This window comes from Heteronotia binoei, chromosome 2 (genome assembly GCF_032191835.1).
Source record: "Heteronotia binoei isolate CCM8104 ecotype False Entrance Well chromosome 2, APGP_CSIRO_Hbin_v1, whole genome shotgun sequence".
NCBI lineage: Eukaryota > Metazoa > Chordata > Lepidosauria > Squamata > Gekkonidae > Heteronotia > Heteronotia binoei.
Genome location: NC_083224.1, coordinates 174,369,036 through 174,390,791, shown reverse-complemented (window position 1 = coordinate 174,390,791; position 21,756 = coordinate 174,369,036). Strand labels below are relative to the sequence as shown.

Below are 21,756 nucleotides of genomic sequence, written 5' to 3'. Positions count from 1 at the left end.
TTACGACTTCCAACTTCTGCTGGAGCCAAGAGGCTGTTTCCTCCCTCCGCAGGCTTGCTGAACTATAGTCCCTCTCCTGTCCTCCCCTACCCCCAGAGGATGAGCAAAGGTGCAGAGGGTCCAACTCTGGAGTAAATGCTATTGGCCCTGCGCTGGATGGGCCAGGTTAGCCTGATCCTGATATGGGAAGCAGGACTGCCTCTGGCCCCCACAACCAAAAATCAGGCCTGTGTGCCCCACAAAACTTGACATCCCACCTATGCCCCTGCCCACTGCCTGGCCATCTGTCCTGCCCACTTGCTCATTTCCCAGTCCTCCCAGTGCTCAAACATCCTTCCCTGACTATGCTGGGTGGTGCACGCAGCCAGGAGTGTGGGTGGCTAAGCAGCAGGGGAGGTGAGTGGGTGGGCCCCACCAGAAGACTTGGGCTTTGGCTAGGGTTGCCAGGTCTGTGTTGGAAAATACCTAGAGACTTTGGGGGTGTGGCTGGGAGAGGGTGGGGTTTCAGGAGGGGAGGGGCCTCAGCATGCTATGATGCCACAGAGTCCACCTTTCAAAGCAGCCATTTTCTCCACGAGAGCTGACCTCTGCCAGCTGGAGACATGGCCGGCGCGTGGGAGTAGGCCAAGTAGGCGGCCACCTAGGGACACCATCTGGCCTAGGGGCATCACGAGGCACCTCCTCTCCTCACCCACTGTGCCTGCTAACTTTCTGACCTTGCTGAGGCTTGGGAAGCCTCTGTGAGGTTGGAAGAACAGCGGGCATGCTCAGTCAGGGGTGTGTGGGCATGTTCAGTCGGGGGGATGTGGCAGCAAGTGTACTCAGAGCCCGGCTCTGAGCACACTCGCTGTCTTCCCGAGGCTTCCTGAGGCTTCGCAAGCCTTGGCGAAGTTGGGTGTGTGGCAGTGAGTGTGCTCAGAGCCTGGCTCTGAGCATGCCCACTGTCTCCCTGTCATAGCCAAGGCTTCAAAAGCCTCAGCGAAGTCGGGGGGCATGGCAGCAAGTGCACGCAGGGCCCAGCTCTGAGCACACCTGCTGTGTCCCCAATGTCACCGAGGCTTTGCAAACGTCAGCGAAGTTGGGGGAGGGGGGAATGGCAGCCAGGTGACGTCCACAACTTGGGGGGCAGAGGAGCAGGTTTCGGCCTGGGGTCCTAGAAACCCCTAGTGCCTGGCCTGGCTGGAGATCAACTGTAGAAACAGGAGATCTCCAGGCCCACCTGGAGGCTGGCAACCCTAGCACCTGCCCTAACTCCAGGTGTGATGATGCCAGTCCTGTTGGTATCCCTGGGTCCAGCTCACAGAACAGCCTTAGTTATGGGCTTGTCTACCTGCTTAAACATGCCTAAGCTACTGCCCCTTCAGAGTTAACAGCCTCTGCTTGCCTCTGATGAGGGTTTCAGCTAGATGAAAATTCAGAAGAAATGAGAGCTACGTAGGGAATGACATGAATTATAGAAGCCGTGGAGGTTTTAAGTAGCTAAACTTGGCACAGGCCAATTTCCTATTTCGTCTCTAATGCTTCATTTGGTGATGATCACATTTGCCTAATTTATGTTTCATCGATACACAAGCAGCTCCACAGGAGCGGCTGCAAACCTTTCAGTTTGAGAAGCTGCCTTGACATGTACCAGGAAGTGCCTCACTCCCAAGGAGTGCTGGCCATGAATAATCCTCCTAATAATCTGCTGAATTTGAAAAGGGTTGTCATAGGTTTGGTACAAATTACAGTGGAGAGGAGCCATTTAGCAATCATAGGCAGGGAACAAGCTTTGTTCCATATAGAAAGTGGCTTTTTTTTTTTCTCCAAACAACAAATTTGCATGTAAAATTAAACTTACAAGAATAAACCAAGCTCTTAAGGTTCCCATAACTGGCTGCTAAAAGAGAAATATGGACAGGTAAATGTGATTCCTGTGCCAGCTGCTTTAGACTCAGTCTTATTTCATAGATGCAGTGTGATTTACAGTATTTTATGCTTCTAATAAAGAATGGTCTTGATCCAGCTCCGGTAACTTGTTTTTTGCATAAAGCTGCTGTTCCTAAATGGAGATACGAGTCCCTCTCCGTTAATTTCAAATGGTTGCACATGACGCACATTTGTATAAACTATGCATGGATCCCTGTAATCTCCATCCAAGGACTGTGAATGCTGTAGCTCCCAAAAGAAATACAACACCCTGTTATAATACAAATGCATGAAACTACCCTAGTCTATGGAGCAGAGGTCCATCAGTGGCTATTAGCAACAGGATATTGATGGAACTCTCTGTCTGGGGCAGTGATGCTCTGTATTCTTAGTGCTTTGTGGGGGCATAGTGGGAGGGCTTCTAGTATCTTGGCCCCACTGATGGACCTCCTGATGGCACCTGGGGTTTTTTTGCCACCGTGTGGCACAGAGGCCGTTTTCGCACTAGCGTTTGCTCCGGCATAGCGCCCCATTTACCTCCGGATCTTTTCCTGGATTTCGCACCTGTTGCTCCGGCGCTGCGCTTTGCTCCGGTGCTTCAGGGGTTTCACACCGGAGTATGTTTTTCAGCATGCTGCCGGAGTTTTTGAAAACCTCCGGATCCACACCGGATCCACTCCGCGGACTTTGCAGTGGGAAATCCATCCACGCCGGATCGACTGCTGTGTGGGCGGCACCCTCTCCCTTTCCGTCCTCCCACCCCATCCACCCCCTTGGCCAATCATCAGCCTTTCGCGGCGCTTCCCCAAAGTGCCGGCACGGCCATTTTTTTTTTAAACTTCACAGTTTTGCGTAATAGCGATATTTCGAAATTAACAAATAGAAAAAAAAAAACCCTCCTGGAATAGCCTCAATTGCCACTTCAATTGGTTTCGTTAGAATTTTTTAAATTGACTTTAGTTGCGTTATTTCGCTGTTGCGTTATCTCGATAATGCGAAAACGACCATTGTTGGGGGGGGGGGAATCTAGTGCCGGTGCGGGCCAAAGCATTCATGTGTGTGTGTTTTAAAAAGGGAATGCCTCCCTCAGCTGTGCCACCAGGATTTCTAGACCTGCACAAAATCGCCATGTATAAAATGGGAAGTTGGAGTCCTGCATTCTTCTCCCTGGCTACATTCCGCTCGGTTAGAAAATAGACGCGAGCTCGCTCTTCACACGCGCCACAGAAGGGGAAGGAGAGAATGGGGCGGGGGGGGGGAGCTCTGGCAGCAGGAATCAGTCAGGTCCCCGTTGCAAGCGCCAGCCGGGGGAGGGGAAAGAGAGCGGAGGAAATTTGGGGGGGGGGAAATCTAGTGCTTCAGAATTTGGGGGGGGGAATCTAGTGCTAGGATTCTCCACTGTGAATGCTTCTGTTAATACATAAAGGGCTGTGGAGGATTCTACAGCTGCAGCCAATCCATAAGCAGCAGCAGCACACGTGATGCGGTTTGTCCACGAAAAGAAGGGGAGGGAACAGCTCGATGTTACGTTAGTACGTCATTACGCAACCAGACTTGCGCTTTAAAAAAAAAATGATTGACAGGGCATCGAACTCAAGTCGATGCCAGTGGGAAAACGATTTGAGCCGGGGCTTCAGGGAAGGCGACTCCGCAAAGAGTCACTAGTGGGAAAACGAGAAAAATGATCCGGACATAATTGCGCCGCGGAATAAGGGGAGCAAACGCTAAGTGCGAAAACGGCCAGAGTGTTGGACTGAATGGACCATTGGCCTGATGGCAACATGGCTTCTCTTATGCTCTCTTATGACTTTTGGTCTATCAAGGTCAAGCCGTCTGTTCTGACTGGCAGTGACAGTCCAAGATCACACTTCATATCATCTGCTTTGTGATCCTTTTTTAACTGGAGATACTCTACCATCGAGTCACAGCCCCTTTTCAGCTGTTTTGTACTGAGTCTTGGTGTATCAGGGTCAGCTTGTCTACTCTGACTGGCCATGGCTTTCCAATAGAAATCTTTCACATCACCTGGTACTTGATCCTTTTTAAACTGTAGACACTGGGGATTGAACCTGGGATGTTCTGTATGCAAAGCGGATACTCTGTGACGGAGCTATAGGATCTTCCCACTATGGGATGCTGTGCAAGAGGCCAAAGAGAGATAGCAAGATCTAGCTAACACACAATGTATTATTTATTTTGTGAAATTACAGTGTTCGCTTAACTTTCACAAAGACTGGATTCCATTTTTATCATTTAGCACATAACCTTGAAAGACTGAGATCCTTTTATAAATATAAGTGGCTTTTAGACTTCATAAAATATTATGTGAAACACTAGTTGTAAAATGTCAATAATAGGTTGGATCCAGCACAAAATTTCCGTTTGCACGAACTCCTGGACATAAAGAGATGTAAGAAAAAGTTTATGGTAGCTTCTTGGACTAAGTCAAGTCTGTGGTATCTATCCTCACGTTCTATTTCCACTTGTGCAAGATCTTGTGCAAGTAATTTCTGGGCAATATAATATATAGGGAGGGGAATGCTAGATGTTGCAGAAGATATTGTGCAAGCAGAACTGCACTATGTTGTTTTATGCTTGCGCATCGCTGGATCCAAGCCATTACGCCATATGTTCGCTTGTTCTTTTTACATTTTACTGACTTGTTTAAACTCAGCTTCTCTTGCTAACCTTTTGTCAATCTGTATTGAAGAATGTTATGCCAATTTTAAAATATAGTTTTTGATTTTAAAAAGGCCAAAGCATCATTGATCCATGCTTTAATCATAGAAAAAAACAAAACAAAAACCCAGTCCTGATTTGTTTTTAACAAAACCTGGTTGGATTAGGCCTGGTCCATCCCGATTTATCTTGTTCCAGCTGAGTATTTAATCCATCACCAGTTTCATATGGGGAGATGAAAAGGATATGTCAATATAATCCCCTTGAATTTGACCATGATTAGATGAATTTTGTGTCAGGTTCCAGAGACACATTAGGGGTTATGTTAGTTTAACATCAGCCTGGTTGTTGAACAAACTCCCTGGCAAAGCAAATAGAGGTGCTTTTGGCCAAGCTGGGCAAATGTTTGAGGTGCCCAGGTTTCAAATACCGAGCAACATCCATGCTGAAATTTTTTCCTACCGCTGCTCAAATCCTCATTGTTTCTGTTGTTTTAAAGCAGCTTCTGATTCTCCGTTGCTTAATTAGTTAACTTCCTGTTCACTGGTGGTGCAGTGGCATACTTGAAGATGCTCAGAATCAAATCCTTTTTACTTAAAGGGGGGAGAGAGAGAAAGAAGGGTAGGCTTTAATTACTGCAGTTCTCTTGGATGTGTGTGCTGATTAGGGTTTTTTTTTCATTTTTGTGACACTAATATCATAATTGTGCAGTTAGGGTGGTTAAAATATTCAGAATTAATGAACTATCACATCTGCTGAAGAAAAAAAAAAAGAAAGATTAAAGTCTCCTGTGCTCTGCTCAGGTAAAAGGATCCATTGAGGAATGTTGGGGGACTTCTTGGAATACCAGAATGGGCTGAAAAGTGAGTTTAAAGGGATAATAGTCTGGGGGGAAAAGTAGGCATTTGTGGCTTACTTTCATAATTATAGCATAATTATAGGATCTTGCACTTGGAGAGATTTTAAAGAGAATGTATTAAATGTGGCTAGAACCCACTTGGAGCCCCATGGTGCCAGAGTGGTAAGCTGCAGTAATGCAGTCCAAGCTCTGCTCACGACCTGAGTTCGATCCCGGTGGAAGCTGGGTTAAAGTAGCTGGCTCAAGGTTGACTCAGTCTTCTATCCTACCTAGCTTGCTGGGGGAAAGTGTAGATGACTGGGGAAGGCAATGGCAAACCACACCCGTGAAAAGTCTGCCGTGTGAAAACGTCATGATGCGATGTCACCCCAGAGTCGGAAACGATTGGTGCTTGCACAGGGAACTACCTTTACCTTTTTAGAACCCCCTTGGTCAGTTCCAGTTGTAGGTGAATACCTTAAAAACTTAGCAGTTGTATTCAAGCCCAAACTTGATGTGTGTTGGGATTTCCATATATGGAACTTGCAGTGATTTGTAAAACTGAATTCTCAGGCATGTGGGATCCCTGTATACTTGGGAATTCAGGTTAAAAAAATGCTGGAAGCTTCAGACCTAGACCTCCCCATCTGAAGCATGTCTCAATTGGCCCTCAGCTTCCCAGTTGTATGGCAGGGCTTTTTTTGTAGCAGGAACTCCTTTGCATATTAGACCACACACCCTTGATGTAGCCAATTTTCCAAAAGCTTACAGTAGGCCCTATACTAAGAGCCCTGTAACCTCCAGGAGGATTGGCTACAACAGGGGCATGTGGCCTAATATGCAAAGGAGTTCCTGCTACAAAAAAGCCCTGTTGTACGGTATTGTTTTGCTTCCACTAGCCAATCTCTGAGAGGCGGCATATACATCCCCCAGACTCATGAATCAATCCATTTTTCCTGCCCATGCTCACAAAGTGGCTATGGAGAAAAAGTCAGACAGGCTGATGTTCATAGGTGGATGGTGCGTTGTCACAGTGACAGGAGGTTCCGCACATCTGAGCATTTGGAGCATCTGCAAGCGACTAACTTGGATGCTCTTTCCATTTGATATGACTCCTTAGCTGAGGAATTATCAAACTGTTAGCTAATTGTCTAACATGCAGTTCCTGTCAAAAATAGCACGGTCTCAGAGGAAACGTGTATTTACTTTGCAATTCAGCTTGGTCAATACACACCTGCTCTCTTTGGCAGAGACACTTGTATAAATTACTGTGGAAAATTAGCCCTTGATTAAAAAACACTCTCTTTGGAAGCCGGGGAATGATATATAACGAGTTGTTGAATTTCCTTGAATCTGTATAATAATATTTGGATGCTACCTTCTCCTAATTTAGATGAGGGCAGGCTACAGCTGACTCCTCAATTCAGTCCCCAGCAGCTCCTGCGGAAAAGGGTCGGGTAGCAGAGCTAAGAGCAGCATCTCTTATTTCTGGATAGTTGGTAGCAGGGCTTTTTTTGTAACAGGAACTCCTTTGCATATTAGGCCACGCACCCCTGATGTAGCCAATCCTCCAAGAGCTTACAGGGCTCTTAGTACAGGGCCTACTGTCAGCTCCAGGAGGATTGGCTACATTGGGGCGCATGGGCTAATATGCAAAGGAATTCCTGCTACAAAAAAAGCCCTGATTGGTAGGCAATATCACACTAAATGGACCTGGAGACCGGAGAGAAAAGGAAATACTACTTTACTCAATGACTAATTAAATTGTGGGTTCATTGTGTGATGGTCGCCAGTATAGATGGCTTTAAAAAAGGGAATTAGACATATTCATGGAACAAGACATGTCTGTTGTCTTTGTTGTTGTCATAATTCTTCTTTATCGTTGTCATTGTCATCCTCCTCATCATCAGGCCTCGTTTTCTAGCAGGAGCTCCTCTGCATATTAGGCCATGCTCCCTGTTGTAGCCAATCCTCCAGGAGCTTCGAGGGCTCTTAGTACAGGGTCTTCTGTAAGCTCCAGAAGGATTGGCTACATCAGGGGTGTGTGGCCTAATCTTCAGAGGCGCTCCTGCTAGAAAAAGAGCCCTGGTCATCATCATCTCATTCAATTTTCTAGGCTGCCCATTCCCAGCATGCAGGGTTCAAGACGGCTCACAACAATTTGCAAAAGTACAATGTATAATGTTAAAATGCATTAAAAACAATCCATCATTGCAATATATCCTATCTAAGACGATGGATAATTATAGATAAGGGGCATCTGCCTTCAAGGAAAAGACACGGAGAATTGCGAACACTGCCATAATGATCTCATTTGGTGACCTTAGAAAAAGCAACCTACGCTTCTGTTGCGGGAGAGCAGAGAAAACGGGACGCTCCTGTCAAAGAGGGTAGATGGATAGGTTTTAATATCTTGAGATGTCTGCCATAAAGAGCAATGAGGCCAAATGAACTGGGTAGCAGAACTTTGGCTGATTTACTAGAGATTCTGCCCAGAGAGGGGATTAGCTTCACAGTCATACGCAAGTGGAAGGGTTAAAACAGCCTGTGGGTTTGGGAAAAGGTGCTTGGAGTGTAGGCTGTGGAGGCTGATGAAAGGAATGGAAAGCAACCTCTGTCCCAAACCTTGTCATACCAAACCCATTCTTGTGGGAAGAGGGTGGGAATGCAGAGATCAAGGTAAAAAGTCTTCAGGTTTCAGACAGCCAGTGTTTCTCTTTCTTGTTTTGTTTGCTAGGAACTGCATCCTTTACAAGCTGATGTTTCCTAGCCTCATCCGCATTGTTGTATTTTGAACAGGATGCATACTAGATGAATGTATTCATTCGCTTCAAAGATGTGTGTGTTTAACAGAGAGGCTGTACTATGTCTTTATCGATTTGCTTTGCTGCTGAGTTAAGCTATGCGTATCTTGGTGACCCCAAGAACAAAGAGGCTTTCAGAGAGAGTTAACATAATCCTGGGGTGGTGGCAGATTCAGGGGTCGTTTTGTAGAAAAATAGGTGGTGGAGCTCATCCAGGGATTGTTATGCAGCTGCACTTACTATTCAATGGACAAGGTGGGGAGGAGGAGGGGGAGCCCTCAGAAAGGTTCAGGAACTGCGCTTCTGTGAGCTCCTGCTGAATCCAAGACCTGGGCAGATTCCACACCACAATGTCCCCAACATCGCAGAAAAAGTTTTGGGGAGAACCGGGAGGAATCCCTCAAGAGGTACAACTTTCCTCCATTCCCACACAGCTCTCTTGGCCACCTGGAAGCAAGCGACAAACAAGGAGGTGGAATCCCTGCCTGGTGTGATGATAAGACTGATCCATGACTGCTAGCCATGGTGACTAAAGGGAACATTCACATCCAATGGATGTAAGCCTCTGAATACCAGTGTCAAGACGGAACGTCACGGAGCAGGTCTTGGCCCTTATACTTTGTTCACTGGCTGTCCTGGGCAACTGGTTGGCTTTTTTTTGTAGAAAAAGCCTAGCAGGAACTCATTTGCATATTAGGACATACCCCCTGACATCACCATCATTTGGTACAGGGCTTTCTTGTAAACCCCCCCCCAGCAGGAACTCATTTGCATATTAGGCCACATCCCCTGATGCCAAGCCAGCCGTAATTGCATTTCTGTGCATTCCTGCTCAAAAAAAGCCCTGGATGGATCCCTGATCTGATCCAGCAGGGCTGTTGTTATGATCTTATGACCATCTTATCCAGTGTGACTTCCTGTGTTCAAATCCCAATAATTACAATTTGAATGGCTATTAAAATATGAGGCTTGATGCTTTCAGAAGGACCTTCCTTGCCCAAGAGACATTGGGAAGGCTCCATAGTATCTGTGGTATTTATGGCTTTTGCTAGAGCTAGACATGAGTGCACTCTCTCCTCCCCCCCACCTCTTTGTTTTTAAGATCTTTCTTTTGCTCAGTAGTGTAAAGAGCTCTCAGAGTCACTATGCACACCAGTAATTAAATTCAGCTGATCTTCTCTTCTCCCAATGGCACAGTTGGCAGAGCGGCTGAAACTCTCAGACCCACGGCTACTGGAAAGGCCTGAAGAAGATGTCTCTTTAGAACCAGATTGGCTCTTACAGCTCCGAGCCCTACATCAGCAGACCAAGGTGAGAATTCTGGATTTGTGTGTTTTGCTTATTTCTTTGTCTTGAAATATCTGTAGCCTGCCTGTCTGCAAAGGACACCAGTGGGCTGACGCATGGCTATTCTGAATAAGCAGACAGGGTAATCCAGTGTATCAAGGGAACAGATTCTGGCTGGAAATGAATCCCATTTAAATTAAACAAAGTAAGCGATCTTGGCTTATTTTTACAAGGGTTGTCATCAATGTACCCTCTAAGCTGCAGAGTCTTGTGAGCAAAAATTCTACTTTGTGAGCTCCTGGCATTAAAGTTGTGAGCTACTGCATAAATTATTGTGCTCTGGGGTCATCCTTCCTGAGTTAAGACAAAAATGTGTGAGCTGGAGGCTAAAAAATCTGTGATCTAGCTCACACTAACTCAGCTTAGAGGGAACACTGGTTGTGATCAATGTTCCCTCCAAGCTGAGTTAGTGTAAGCTAGCTCACTTTTTTTTTTTTTTTAAACCGGCTCACACATTTTTGGCTGAGCTCAGGAAAAATGGCCCCAGAGCAAAGTAATTTTTGCAGTAGCTCGCAGCTTTAATGCCAGTAGCTCACAAAGTAAAAATTTTGCTCACAAGACTCCTCAGCTTTGAGGGAGTCTTGGTTGTAATCAGCCCAATACACTAAGGATTCACTAGGAAAGGAAGAGAGTCAAACCTCTTGAGAAATTCCTCCCTGTTCTCCCCAAAACTCTTTCTGAGATGTTGGGGACAACCTGGTATGGAATCTGGGTTGAAAAATACCTGGAGATTTTGGGGGTGGAGCCTGGGGAGGACAGGGTTTGGGAATGGGAGGGGCCTCAGCAGGATGCAATACCAGAGAATCCACCCTCCAAAGCAGCCATCTTCTCCGAGGGAACAGATCTCTGTTGTCTGGTGATCAGTTATAATAGTGGGATATCTCCAGGCCACAACTAGAGTCCCAAGAAGATAACAACCCTAGAGTTCCATAGGATATAGAAACATAACTACAGTATGACTGTGGAAAAATAATGAATTATGTTCACAATTTTAAACTCACTCTTCACTTATTACCCTTCATGATAGTGGAACCATAGAAATGCAGCACTCTCATTCACAATATTAAACACAATAATGTGAACATAAGAACATAAAAGAAGCCATGTTGGATCAGGCCAATGGCCCATACAACACTCTGTGTTACACAATGGTCAAAAAACCCCAAGTGCCATCAAGAGGTCCACCAATGGGGCTAGAAGCCCTTCCACTGTGCCCCAATTTGCAAGTGAAATTGACATAATATTCAATAATAGAGGAGCACAATAAAATGCAATTCTTCATGTGAAGGTGTCAGATCCAAAAAGTTTTTTCTGTGTAATGTCTTATATTGTGAACGTAATTTGTGATTTTTCTGCAGTTATATTGTTGTTATATTACGTAGCTAGAGTCTGGCAACTCTAGGTTGCAGCTCTAACTTGGGGTACTCCTGGAGGTTGGGGGGCAGTGCTACAGAAGGTGGGGTTTTAGGGGGGGCTGCTTAGTGGGAGTGATGCCATGGTCTGCCCCCAGAAGCTGCCATGTTCTCCAGAGGAATTGGGAACCCTGCCAAGTTAAGGATGCACAAAGCTAGGGTTGCCGGACCACTGCCGGTAGTGGGGGAACCCCTGCTTTTGCAGGGTGCTTCCTTGCTGCCAGCCAGCTGACAGGTGGGGGGAAATCCCACCCCTAACTGGCCCAAAAGGTGATGTGATGATGTCACCCAGAAGTTTTTGGGCAAAACTCTATGGTTAAATCAGGTACAAACTATAGAGTTTTGCCCAATAACTAGAGCGCCACCCCACAGCAGTGATGGCAGTGATGTGAATATCACTTCCAGGCAACGGCATCAGAAAGGACCCAGGATCCCCACACTGGCAAGATAGGACATGTCAGCCCTAGGGGAGACTGAACTATTACCTGCTTCTTGATTTGAGTATTGCATATGAACTTTATAATGTAGTGGGGATTGCAACTTAGACCAACATGTTACATTCTCCACAAGGACATTCCTGGATTAGGTGGCGAGGCAGGTTCTGAAGTTCTGTGCAGCCCAGGCCAGGCAGGCATGAACCCAGTTCAGATTGGGGCTATAGCATGTGGAGAGAGGAGGGCTTAGGCTATTCCTCTGACCTGAAACGGCCCAGAAGAAGAAGAGTCGGTTTTCATACCCTGCTTTTCTCTACTCAAAGGAGTCTTAGTTTGCTCTGGGGCCATTTTTTTCTGAGCTAAGACAAAAATGTGTAAGCTGGAGGCTAAAAACCTGTGAGCTAGCTCACACTAACTCAGCTTAGAGGAACACTGCTAGTGAGGTAGGTGGGGCTGAGAGAGTTCTGAGAGAGAGAGAACTGTGACTGGCCCAAAGTCACCCAGCAGGCCTCATGTGGAGGAGGAGTGGGGAATCAAACCCTCTTAACCACTAAATCATGCCGGCTCTCCTAGGGGAGGAGGGACTGTTTGCTCTGTTGGGGGGGGGTCATACCTGTATTTCTCATTACATTTCCATAATGAGTCAAGCAGCATCCCTCTGGGCCTTTTCAGGGTAGGAAACCTTTAGCCCCCCATCTCTATATGCTATACTCCTGATCTGAACTGGTCCGACATATGCCTGGGAAGTATGGAACTCAAGAATACCCTTCTCTCCTTGACCCAAGGTTATCTCTTTGGGAGACTATTGATGTGTAGTTAGTTTTCTGCCCTCTGACCTCTAGACCACACTGGCAATCTCAACAGTTGCCCCATATGGCAGAGGGCAGGCAACAAAGTGGCCCTCAGTTTAGAGGGTGTCATTCCTGCAGCTCTCTCTGTGCTTTTTCCTCCCTCAAATAAACCCCAATAAAGCTTGCATTTGCGCGTCTTAACAGTGATTATTCTGTAGCATCTATGGTTCACACTGGGTACGACTGTCATCAGCTTGCTCTACAGGCTACTCTGCTTGGCTGCAGGATTTGTATAACTTGATTTTTCTCCCTCCCTCCTCTATTGATTGATTTAAGGAGGAAGGAAATCTTCCCGGTGCTACTTCCACCCAGACGGAGCTTGTAAGGAACAGTGGATCAATACCAGGTAAGGGAAGAAAGGGGCCAAAACGGTATTTTGTTAGCAGAAGGCGGTGTTCTCAGGTGCCTCAGATGAGGTTAAAAGAAGATTTCCATTCAAAGGCTTTGCTGCAATCCTATATACGTTTCCATGGAACTCTGGAGGCCTTACTGTTCAGTAGACAAGCATAGACTCAGTCTGCAGACGGATCACATGGTGTTAAAAAGCAATTGGTCTTTGGCTTCCTCTCAAAGCCTTATTCTTTTCTTCCCTAAAGTGCAAGGCATCTGATTGCAGGAGTCCTTTCACGTAGGGCTGCTGTGCACAAAATCCAGAATCTGGCCTCACTGAGAAGCTGTGGAACATGAAGTGGTCGTATTTGCAGCCCAGTTCTGTGTACATTTACTCTGGAGTAACCCGCAGTAACCTGGATGGCTCAGGCTAGTCCAGTCTCCTTAGAGTTGCTCTGTGGAGGCAGGCAATGGCAAACCACCTGTTTATCTCTTGCCCTGAAAACCCTACAGGGTCGCTATAATTTGGCTGTGACTTGATGACATTCTACATACACAATCCTTAGTGGGGCATACTCCCAAGTTAGTGTGCAAAAGATTGCAGCCTTAGTCACACCAATGGTCCTTCTGGCTGGATGTTTTTAACTGCCCTATCCAAATCTAGGCATTTGTGTAGGCTACCATAGTGTATGATCGTGATACAGTACCCTCCCTTCCCAGTTGCTTACTCCCAGTCACTTTTATGTTGAAAAAAAAAAAAAGTTTGGGGTTGGATTGTGCTGGTCATTTCTGCATGCTCAAGGGAGGGGGATTTTTACTGATTTCCCTCTCCTGTAGCAGAGCTTCACCTCTTCTCTCCTATGCTGTTCTGCCTCCCCATCAGCTGGAAGCAGTATTGGAGGGGAGGCATTTGGGACACCAGTAGGAGAGGAGAAGCAGAGGAGCTGTGCTCCACTTACAGAAATCTATATGCCAGAGATTTTCTGCAGGATCCAAGCCTAGGATGCCAATAAGTATCTCATGTCTATTTCTATTGCATAAAGCTAAAAAACCGCTATCTGTTCTTATACCAAAATGAATCCTCGGTGTTCAGATGCTATATACTTTTTTAGTGGCAGATGCCAAAATAAAAGGGTAGGTATTGCTTATGCACTACTTGTGAGTTTCCAGAGGTTGTCCTCTGAGAGCCAGTTTGGTGTAGAGGTTAAGTGAGCGGACTCTTATCTAAGAGAACCGAGTCTGATTCCCCACTCCTCCACTTGCAGCTGCTGGAATGGCCTTGGGTCAGCCATAGCTATCGCAGGAGTTGTCCTTGAAAGGGCAACTTCTGTGAGATCTCTCTCAGCCCCACCCTTCTCCAGGGTGTCTGTTGTGGGGGAAGTAGAGAAAGGAGATTGTAAGCCACTCTGAGACTCTGATTCAGAGAGAAGGGTGGGGGATAAATCTACGTTCTTCTTCTTCCTCCTCCTCCTCTGTTGGAAATAGAATTCAAGCCTAAGGGCCCAAACTATACCATGTACCCTCCCCCCCCCCCCCCCCCGCACCATTTGGCACTGGAGATATTTGTATAACTTTTGGGGCTTCACATGCTTAGAATACTCCCATGTGCAGCTCCAAAGCTGTAGACATCTCCCTACTGATGCTATTTCAGCTTGGGGAAAATGGTGCAATCTGATGGGGGGTGGTGCAGAAGCCCCTTCCCCCCCCCCCATGCCCCAGTTCCAAGTTAAATCACACTCCCACTGATTTCTAAGAAAACATTTCCCACAGCTGCTGTGTGGCTGCAGGGAGAGTGAGTCATGTCTTGGTCCCAACTCATCAAAAACATATTGTGTTGTTTGGTCCTAAGTGTGTTTTTCTTTTATGATCCAATTCACATGTCCGTATTTAATAGCTGTTGATATTGCTGTTCAAAATAAGAGTCTGTTTGCCACATTGATTGCAGACTAATTCTTTCTCCAAAATGTGAGCAGTGTTAATGAAAGGCTCCAGTGTTCAAAGACGGTATGTTATCTGCTTGGCCCAGTTCTGGGGGTTCTTTGCATGATTCTGAACCCATGTCCATCATCTGAGCTCCTCCCCCCCCTCTTTTTTTTTTTTTGCTTGCCAAGTAATCCTCAAATTCTAGAGAGGCTCAAGCATCAGGTTAAGAAGTGAGCAGGTCTGAACTGGTTTGTGCTGTAGATGTAGGAAAGGGATGCTAATTCAGCAAGGTTGATTTCCATTATGGAAATTGCATTTCTACTGCAGTGTGCAGTTTTCTCAAACACGTCTTCTGTCTGATTCTATGTGATTTACATTCCAAGGCCAGTGAGAATTTCTTGAGGGCAAGATGTAATCTCTTGTACAAACTAGACAGGGGATTATGTGTGAACATAATATACGCGTGAATGCACATGATATATACGCGTGAATGCACAATCTACTGAAACCAATAACTAGATATAGATTTGTATCCAATTGATAACATCTGCATTTGGATTCATATTTAGATGCACATGCAATTTACATTCATGGTTCCTAAAGCAAGGATATCCAAGTCTCAACATTTCAATGGGAGGCAGAAGAAAATCAGTGGAAATAAAGGAGCAGGTTTCATGCAGGCTTTCTTATTTTGTTTGTTTCTCACACTAAGGAACTCATAACCGTAGCAGAAAAATAAGGACTTGCACAGAGTAACCCAAGTTTCAAAACTTAGGAGTAACTGGAAACTTGCTTTTTCCTAGAGGGTTGCCAACAGGCCTGGTGGGAAAAAAAATGTCTTGCCCCTTTGACTGAAGCTCAGGGGGACATTCTTTACCAGGTGATATTCTTTACTGCTATGCCACGAAAAGCTGCACCTGCCACACATTAAACCTCAGTTCCAGGGACAGGACATTTGTCCTCCAGGCCAGGCGACAATCCTGTTTTCACACCTCAACCCGCAGCAATCAGACTGTTATTGTTAAGACAGTGCATGCAAAGTCCAGAGTTTGGATATTTCTAGCTAAAGGCTCTGATAGTAGAAGTATACAGGTGAGTTCACAGAATGTCTAATGATCCCGTGTGCCCTCTCTAATCTGCTCTTCTTCAGGATCCACTTCTTGCTGATTCTATTTTTCTAGTAGAAAAAGTCTCCTCAGCCTTTCTACCATACTTAACACCTTCCAGTAGGCTATGGAGTATTTTGTGTGCATGTGCGAGTGGTGATACCTATTGCTATGCTTCTTGGTTGATCAGTTATGACCACCGTCCACATATACACACCAGCAGGGCTTTTTTTTGTCGAAAAAGCCCAGCAGGAATTCATTTGCATATTAGGCCACACACCCCGATGCCAAGCCAGCCGAAACTGCGTTCCTGTGCGTTCCTGCTAGGACAAAAGCCCTGCACACTAATAAGTGTGACATGATAGAGGTTTACAAGATTGTGCATGGGATGGAGAAAGTGGAGAAAGAAGTCCTTTTCTCCCTTTCTCACAATACAAGAACTCGTGGGCATTCGATGAAATTGCTGAGCAGTCAAGGTTAAAACGGATAAAAGGAAATACTTCTTCACCCAAAGGGTGATTAACATGTGGAATTCACGGCCACAGGAGGTGGCGGCGGCTACAAGCGTAGCCAGCTTCAAGAGGGGATTGGATAAAAATATGGAGCAGAGGTCCATCAGTGGCTACTAGCCACAGTGTGTGTGAGTGTGTGTGTGTATTATATTTTGGCCACTGTGTGATACAGAGTGTTGGACTGGATGGGCCATTGGCCTGATCCAACATGACTTCTCTTATGTTCTTAAGTGTCCCACTGAATTAAATGAGATTTACTGCTGAACAACGCCTCTTGAAATGGCCCAAGTGTGTTCCTAGGGGGGTGTGGAGGGTGGAATTGGAGTTATGCACTCAGGCATGGGTCATTCATGGATTTATCTGTTGACCTTGGTTTCAGGTGATTAGATCTCATTCTCAGTATCCTGGGAATAATACTGGTTTCCCCCACCAAATTCCAGGTATGGCTCCCCATTCTGAGCATGTACAGAATCAAGGCTCTTTGGAGGATCTAAGGCAACAAGCTTCTTATCTCCCGCCACCTGTGCACTCGGCTCAGCACCAGCCTGGCTTGGACCAGAGATTGCATTTCCATCCTGGATCTGACCATCCTGTAAATACATCTGTTGCCAATATGGAGAATGACCTGCCTGAGATGAGTCACAGTTCCTTTTCTTCTCCTGGAGGACTTCCCGATGACCTCTCCTCACATCAGCACCAGCTATCAGGTAAAGAGGACTCTCACAATGATCCAGGGCAGCTTGTGTGTTGGTTATAGTTACCTGGTCTCAATCTGGAAAGCGTTTATTTACCTAGAAGTTCCTTGATGCAGTGGGGTAAATGAGATAGCAGGGCCTTCTCCCCCTCCAAGTTTTGTTCTCGGCTCCTTTTTCTGCACCCTGTGTAAGATCGCTTATTATAAGAGGAGAGAAGAAGGTAGATAACATTTTGCTCTTTCACAAACACCAAATAATGCGCTTTCGATCCACTTTCAGTGCATTTTGTGACTGGGTTTTACTATGTGAAATGGCAAAATCCACTTGCAAATGGTTGCTGAAGTGGATTGAGATTGCATTATTTAGCTTGTGTGAAAGCACAATAATTCTAGGAACCAAAAAGATGGGAGAAGTCATATTTGCTTCATCCCCTGTGCAAGGGGAAACTTCTGCAGAGCAGTAACCTACGCCTACTTGGGTGTTTACCTGTGAAAAGATAGCCCAATAAAAGGCAGTCAGGACTAGCTTTCCACTGCCACAGATTCCTTGGTCACCATGAACAAGTCTTGTAGAATATTGTCAACTGTGATCTTTTAGTTTGCTGTGTATCAGTTGGACCCAGTATTCCCTCTAAGCTGAGTTAGTGTGAGCTAGCTTACAGTTTTTTAGCCTCCGGCTCACACATTTTTGTCTTAGCTCAGGAAAAATGACCCCAGAGCAAACTAATTTATGCAGTGGCTCACAACTTTCATGCCAGTAGCTCACAAAATAGAATTTTTGCTCAGAAGATTCCACAGCTTAGAGGGAGCATTGTTTGGAACTATTATTAACGCAGGCTAGATTGGGGAAGAGATCCATTTTTTATTCAATAAAATCCATGCACATTTTGAATCCGGTAGGGTTTTGCTTTCATCTACAAAGGATTATGGAAAGGACTGGCACCCTTCTGTTCTGCTCCATTGAAGAACTGTTGTTTATTTATTTATTTGCATTTCTATCCTGCCGTCCCCCACAAGCAGGCTCAGGGCAGGTTGCGACCAATCTGTTGTGTGCCAGATGCAGGTTTCTTAGCATGAGGAAATTTCCTTTGCCAAATTTCTACAGACAATAAAAGCCAAGGAATCCTATCATAATTCAGAGAGGAAAAGGGGATGGCCTTGTTCTAGATGACAAATGGTATGAAAAGAAAGAAGGAATAAGCGGCGCAGGATGAGTTTACTGTAAAGAAGAGAAGGATCTGAGGAGTACCTGCCCTCCAAATCCTCAGGGATTTAGCAAACCAGAGTGGACAGCTCTATATGGGGCCATGGCTCAGTGGCAGGGTGTCTGCCTTAAGAACAGAAGGTTTAATGTTTGATCCCCGGTAGGGGTCGTTTTGTAGAAAAATAGGTGGTGGAGCTCACTAACATAACTCACTAGCATATGCTGCCCCCCCCCCCCAGCCAAAAGCAACCCTATGAAAGCAAGGAGAACCCTGGGTGAATGAGGCCTGCTTGGGCTGGCTAGAGATCCAACAAGCCCAAGCAGGCCTTGCTTGCCTGGGGCTCTCCTGGGCCACCACCTCCCAGTCAAAAGGCCAGCAAGCTTTCCACCCAAAATCACATAAGAAGTGGAGAAAGGGTAATGTGAACTTCTCCAGGGATTAATGAGGGCTGCAGGGGGAGGGGGGGCATGGCAAAGCCCCTGGTGGCTGGCTGGCTGCCCACTCTTCTAATCCAGGGATTCTTATCCAGCTGCACCTACTATTCAATGGACAAGGGAGGCAGGGAGGAAGAGGGGGAACCCTCAGAAAGGTCCAGGAAGCTGTGAGCTCCTGTTGAATCTGAAGCTGTTCCCCGGTATCTTTAGTTAAAGGTTCAGGCAAGTAGGTGATGTGAAAGACCTTGATTAAAGACCCTGGAGAGCCACTGCTAATCAGAGTAAATCATACAAATCTTGATAGATTAAGAGTCTGACTCTTGAACTTTAATGTGTTCATATGCATCTTGCACAAAGTATATGTTCATCTATATATGTTAATATATACAAGTATTTTTTTTAACCATAATGGTAGAAACGCTGTGTGTTGTTCTCTCAGAGAACAGAGACCCAGACACAGCCTTACTGGTATACTTAGAAGCATCATTTACAGAAAAAGCCCATCAGGAACTCATTTGCATATTAGGCCACATCCCCTCATGCCAAGCCGGCTGGAACGACATTCCTGTGCGTTCCTGCTAAAAAATGAAAGCCCTGCTTGGAAGGAAGGCACGGTGATGGAATATGGGCACTTCTAAGGGCTGTAATTGTGAGCATGCAGCAGATATATGATTAAAAGCCATTCAGGGAAGGGGAAAGGAGGGCCATCTAAAGAGGGACATGTGCCAATGCGGGTAGTAGAAAGCACCTAAAGTGCTTATGCATCTCCATTTTGCTTAAGGCCTTTTCTTGCTAGACACAAAAGGGCAGAATCCGCCTTTCATCGTGGAATGGGAATAAAACATAATGTTGTTTTCAGAAATGCACAAAATGTTCTGTTATGCTAAAGGACTGAATCTGCTTCCTAGCAATTTCCCCCTATTGAAATAGCACTACGGAGACGAACTCTTACACTGGACAAAGGATCCTTGTTTGGACGCCTTTATTTTCCCCTCAGTCCTTTAGTCCTGGGGAGTTGCTATTAAGCTGCCTTCCCAGCCATTCAACCCCCTTCAGCGCCATTTCTACAACACCAATAGCATTTTTTAGTTCTGGAAATTTCTGGCCTGTGTTTATGCAGGCCTACTTGGAGTAAATCTGCATAGAATTGCAGTCTCAAAGGACAAAAAGTATTTGTGAACGTTCTCAGAATGCATTAGGCTGAACTGGATCACTGGATGAACATGGAAAATGTCATCATTTCTTTAATTTAGGATGCTGTTGTTTCATCTGACCCTACTTCTGTGTTTTAATGGCAGCATGTTAGGCAGAAACGAAAGAAGCAACACTTTTGCAGGCATTGGTGACAAAGCACTGGGAAGAGCTTTCCGTGTTTAATTTCTGTATATTAACCTGATATTAAGCCCTGACCTGGATAGCCCAGGCTAGCCCAGTCTCATTAGATCTCAGAAGCTAAGCAGGGTCTGCCCTGGCTACTATTTGGATGTGAGACCTCCAAGGCATACCAGGGTCGCGACATGGAGGCAGGCAACGGGAAACCACCTCTGTACGTCTCTTGCCTTGAAAGCCCTATGGGGTTTCCTTAAGTCAGCTGTGAATTGACGCTGCTTTCCACCACCGCGAACCAGATATTAAAAGCCCAGAAGCAGGACCGCTAAGAAAGAATCTGATAAGGCCACTGTAACTACCAGCAGATGGCGCTATTGCTTCTTGGATCTCTATTTTGAAGTCTCTCTGGTTACAAGAAGGCAAGATGCTTCTTTTGAGCAGAATACATTGTAGTGCGTCCTGCCAAGTGGGAGGCACTCTTTGTGTTTGAGAGTGTGGGCTTGTGGCTAGCTTTTCCCGCCTCAGTGGAAACTTGTCAACATTGGAAAGTGGCAGCATAACAACATTACAAGAGTCCTGCTAGATCAGTTCAACAGTCCATTTATTCCAGCATCTTATTTCCTACAGTGGTCAGCCATAGACCCTCACAAGCAAGGACACAGAGGTCCAGACCTCCACCTGTTTCTGTCCCCAACCTCCATAACTGGTACTTGAAGGTACATTAGCTATCATGACCAATGACCATCAGCAGACTTCTCTACCATGGATTCATCTAATTCCCTTTTAAAGCCACCAACCCTAGCAGTTGTCTCTACATCCTGTGGCAGTGAGTTCTACTAGATAATGATGTGTGGGATGAATATCTTATTTTGGCTACCCTGAATGTACTGCCCAGCAGCAACCCTGCCTGATGCTTTGGTAGCACTGAAACTATTTCCAAGGCATTCAACCAGGTGTTGACTTACAGGAATCATGGCCATGAGATGAAAAGTCACAGCAACTAGCTTCTTGTGTGTGTGTTGTCAAGTCGCAGTTGGTTTATGGAGACTCGTGGGGATTTCAAGGCAAGAGACGTTCAGAGTTGGTTTTCCATTGCCTGCCTCTGCACAGCAACCCTGCACTTCCTTGGTGGTCTCCCATCCTTGGTGGTCTCCCATCCAAGTACTAACCAGGGCTGAGCCCGCTTAGCTTCTGAGATCTGATGAGATCAGGGTAACTTGGGCTATTCTGGTCAGTTGCCGCTAGCTTAGATGACTTTAAAAAGAGACTAGGGGAAGTAGTTGAGAATTTATAAGAGCTAAATGAAACCTACGTGTCCAGAAGCAGTATATCTCTGAATGCCAGTTCCTGAGGGGCAACAGTGGGTAGGGCTATTCTCTTCATGTCCTGGCTATAGGCTTCTTGGGGGCATCTGGTGATTGTCCCCTATGAGAGGTGGGAGGTGACCTTGATGGATGTTTGGTGTGATCCAGCAAAGGTTTTGGGTTTTTTTTAAATCCTTATTTGGGGTATTCCATTTTGCCTCCCCGAGTGGTGAGAGTGTGACACAGGATGACGTACACCCCCTCGGCAGCACAAGTGTGTGTGTTCCCACAGGCTCCAAGTGAAAGCGTCACAAGCAGAGAGAGAGAGCATATGCTGCTCAGTCTCTCATAGGAGGATGCTGTAGCCTGATGGAACACATTAGTGATGGCAGGTATAAACCATGCCTATCGTCTTCTCCCTCATGGGGAGCCTACCAGTTTGGCACAAGTGACAGCCTGGGTGGTGAACCGGCCCTGTTCTTAGATCCAGGTGGGCAGCCGTGTTGGTCTGAAGCAGCAGAAGAAAGTTTGAGTCCAGTGGCACCTTTAAGACCAAGGTGTGAGCTTTCCGGTGCATGCACATGAAAGCTCACACCTTGAATAGAACTTTGTTGTTCTTAAAGGTGTCACTGGACTCAAACATTAG

General features: G+C 46.0%; 1 protein-coding gene across 1 annotated transcript in view; it reads left to right on the top strand.

Annotated features, from left to right (window-relative positions):
* The window catches only part of SEC16B (SEC16 homolog B, endoplasmic reticulum export factor), a 76,059-nt gene that overhangs the window by 42,166 nt on the left and 12,137 nt on the right, over positions 1–21,756 (top strand). Inside the window, exons 18-20 of the mRNA XM_060232482.1 lie at positions 9,427–9,540; positions 12,550–12,619; positions 16,585–16,851. Coding sequence (XP_060088465.1) covers positions 9,427–9,540; positions 12,550–12,619; positions 16,585–16,851 — 451 coding nt within the window. The remainder of the gene's footprint in view (positions 1–9,426; positions 9,541–12,549; positions 12,620–16,584; positions 16,852–21,756) is intronic.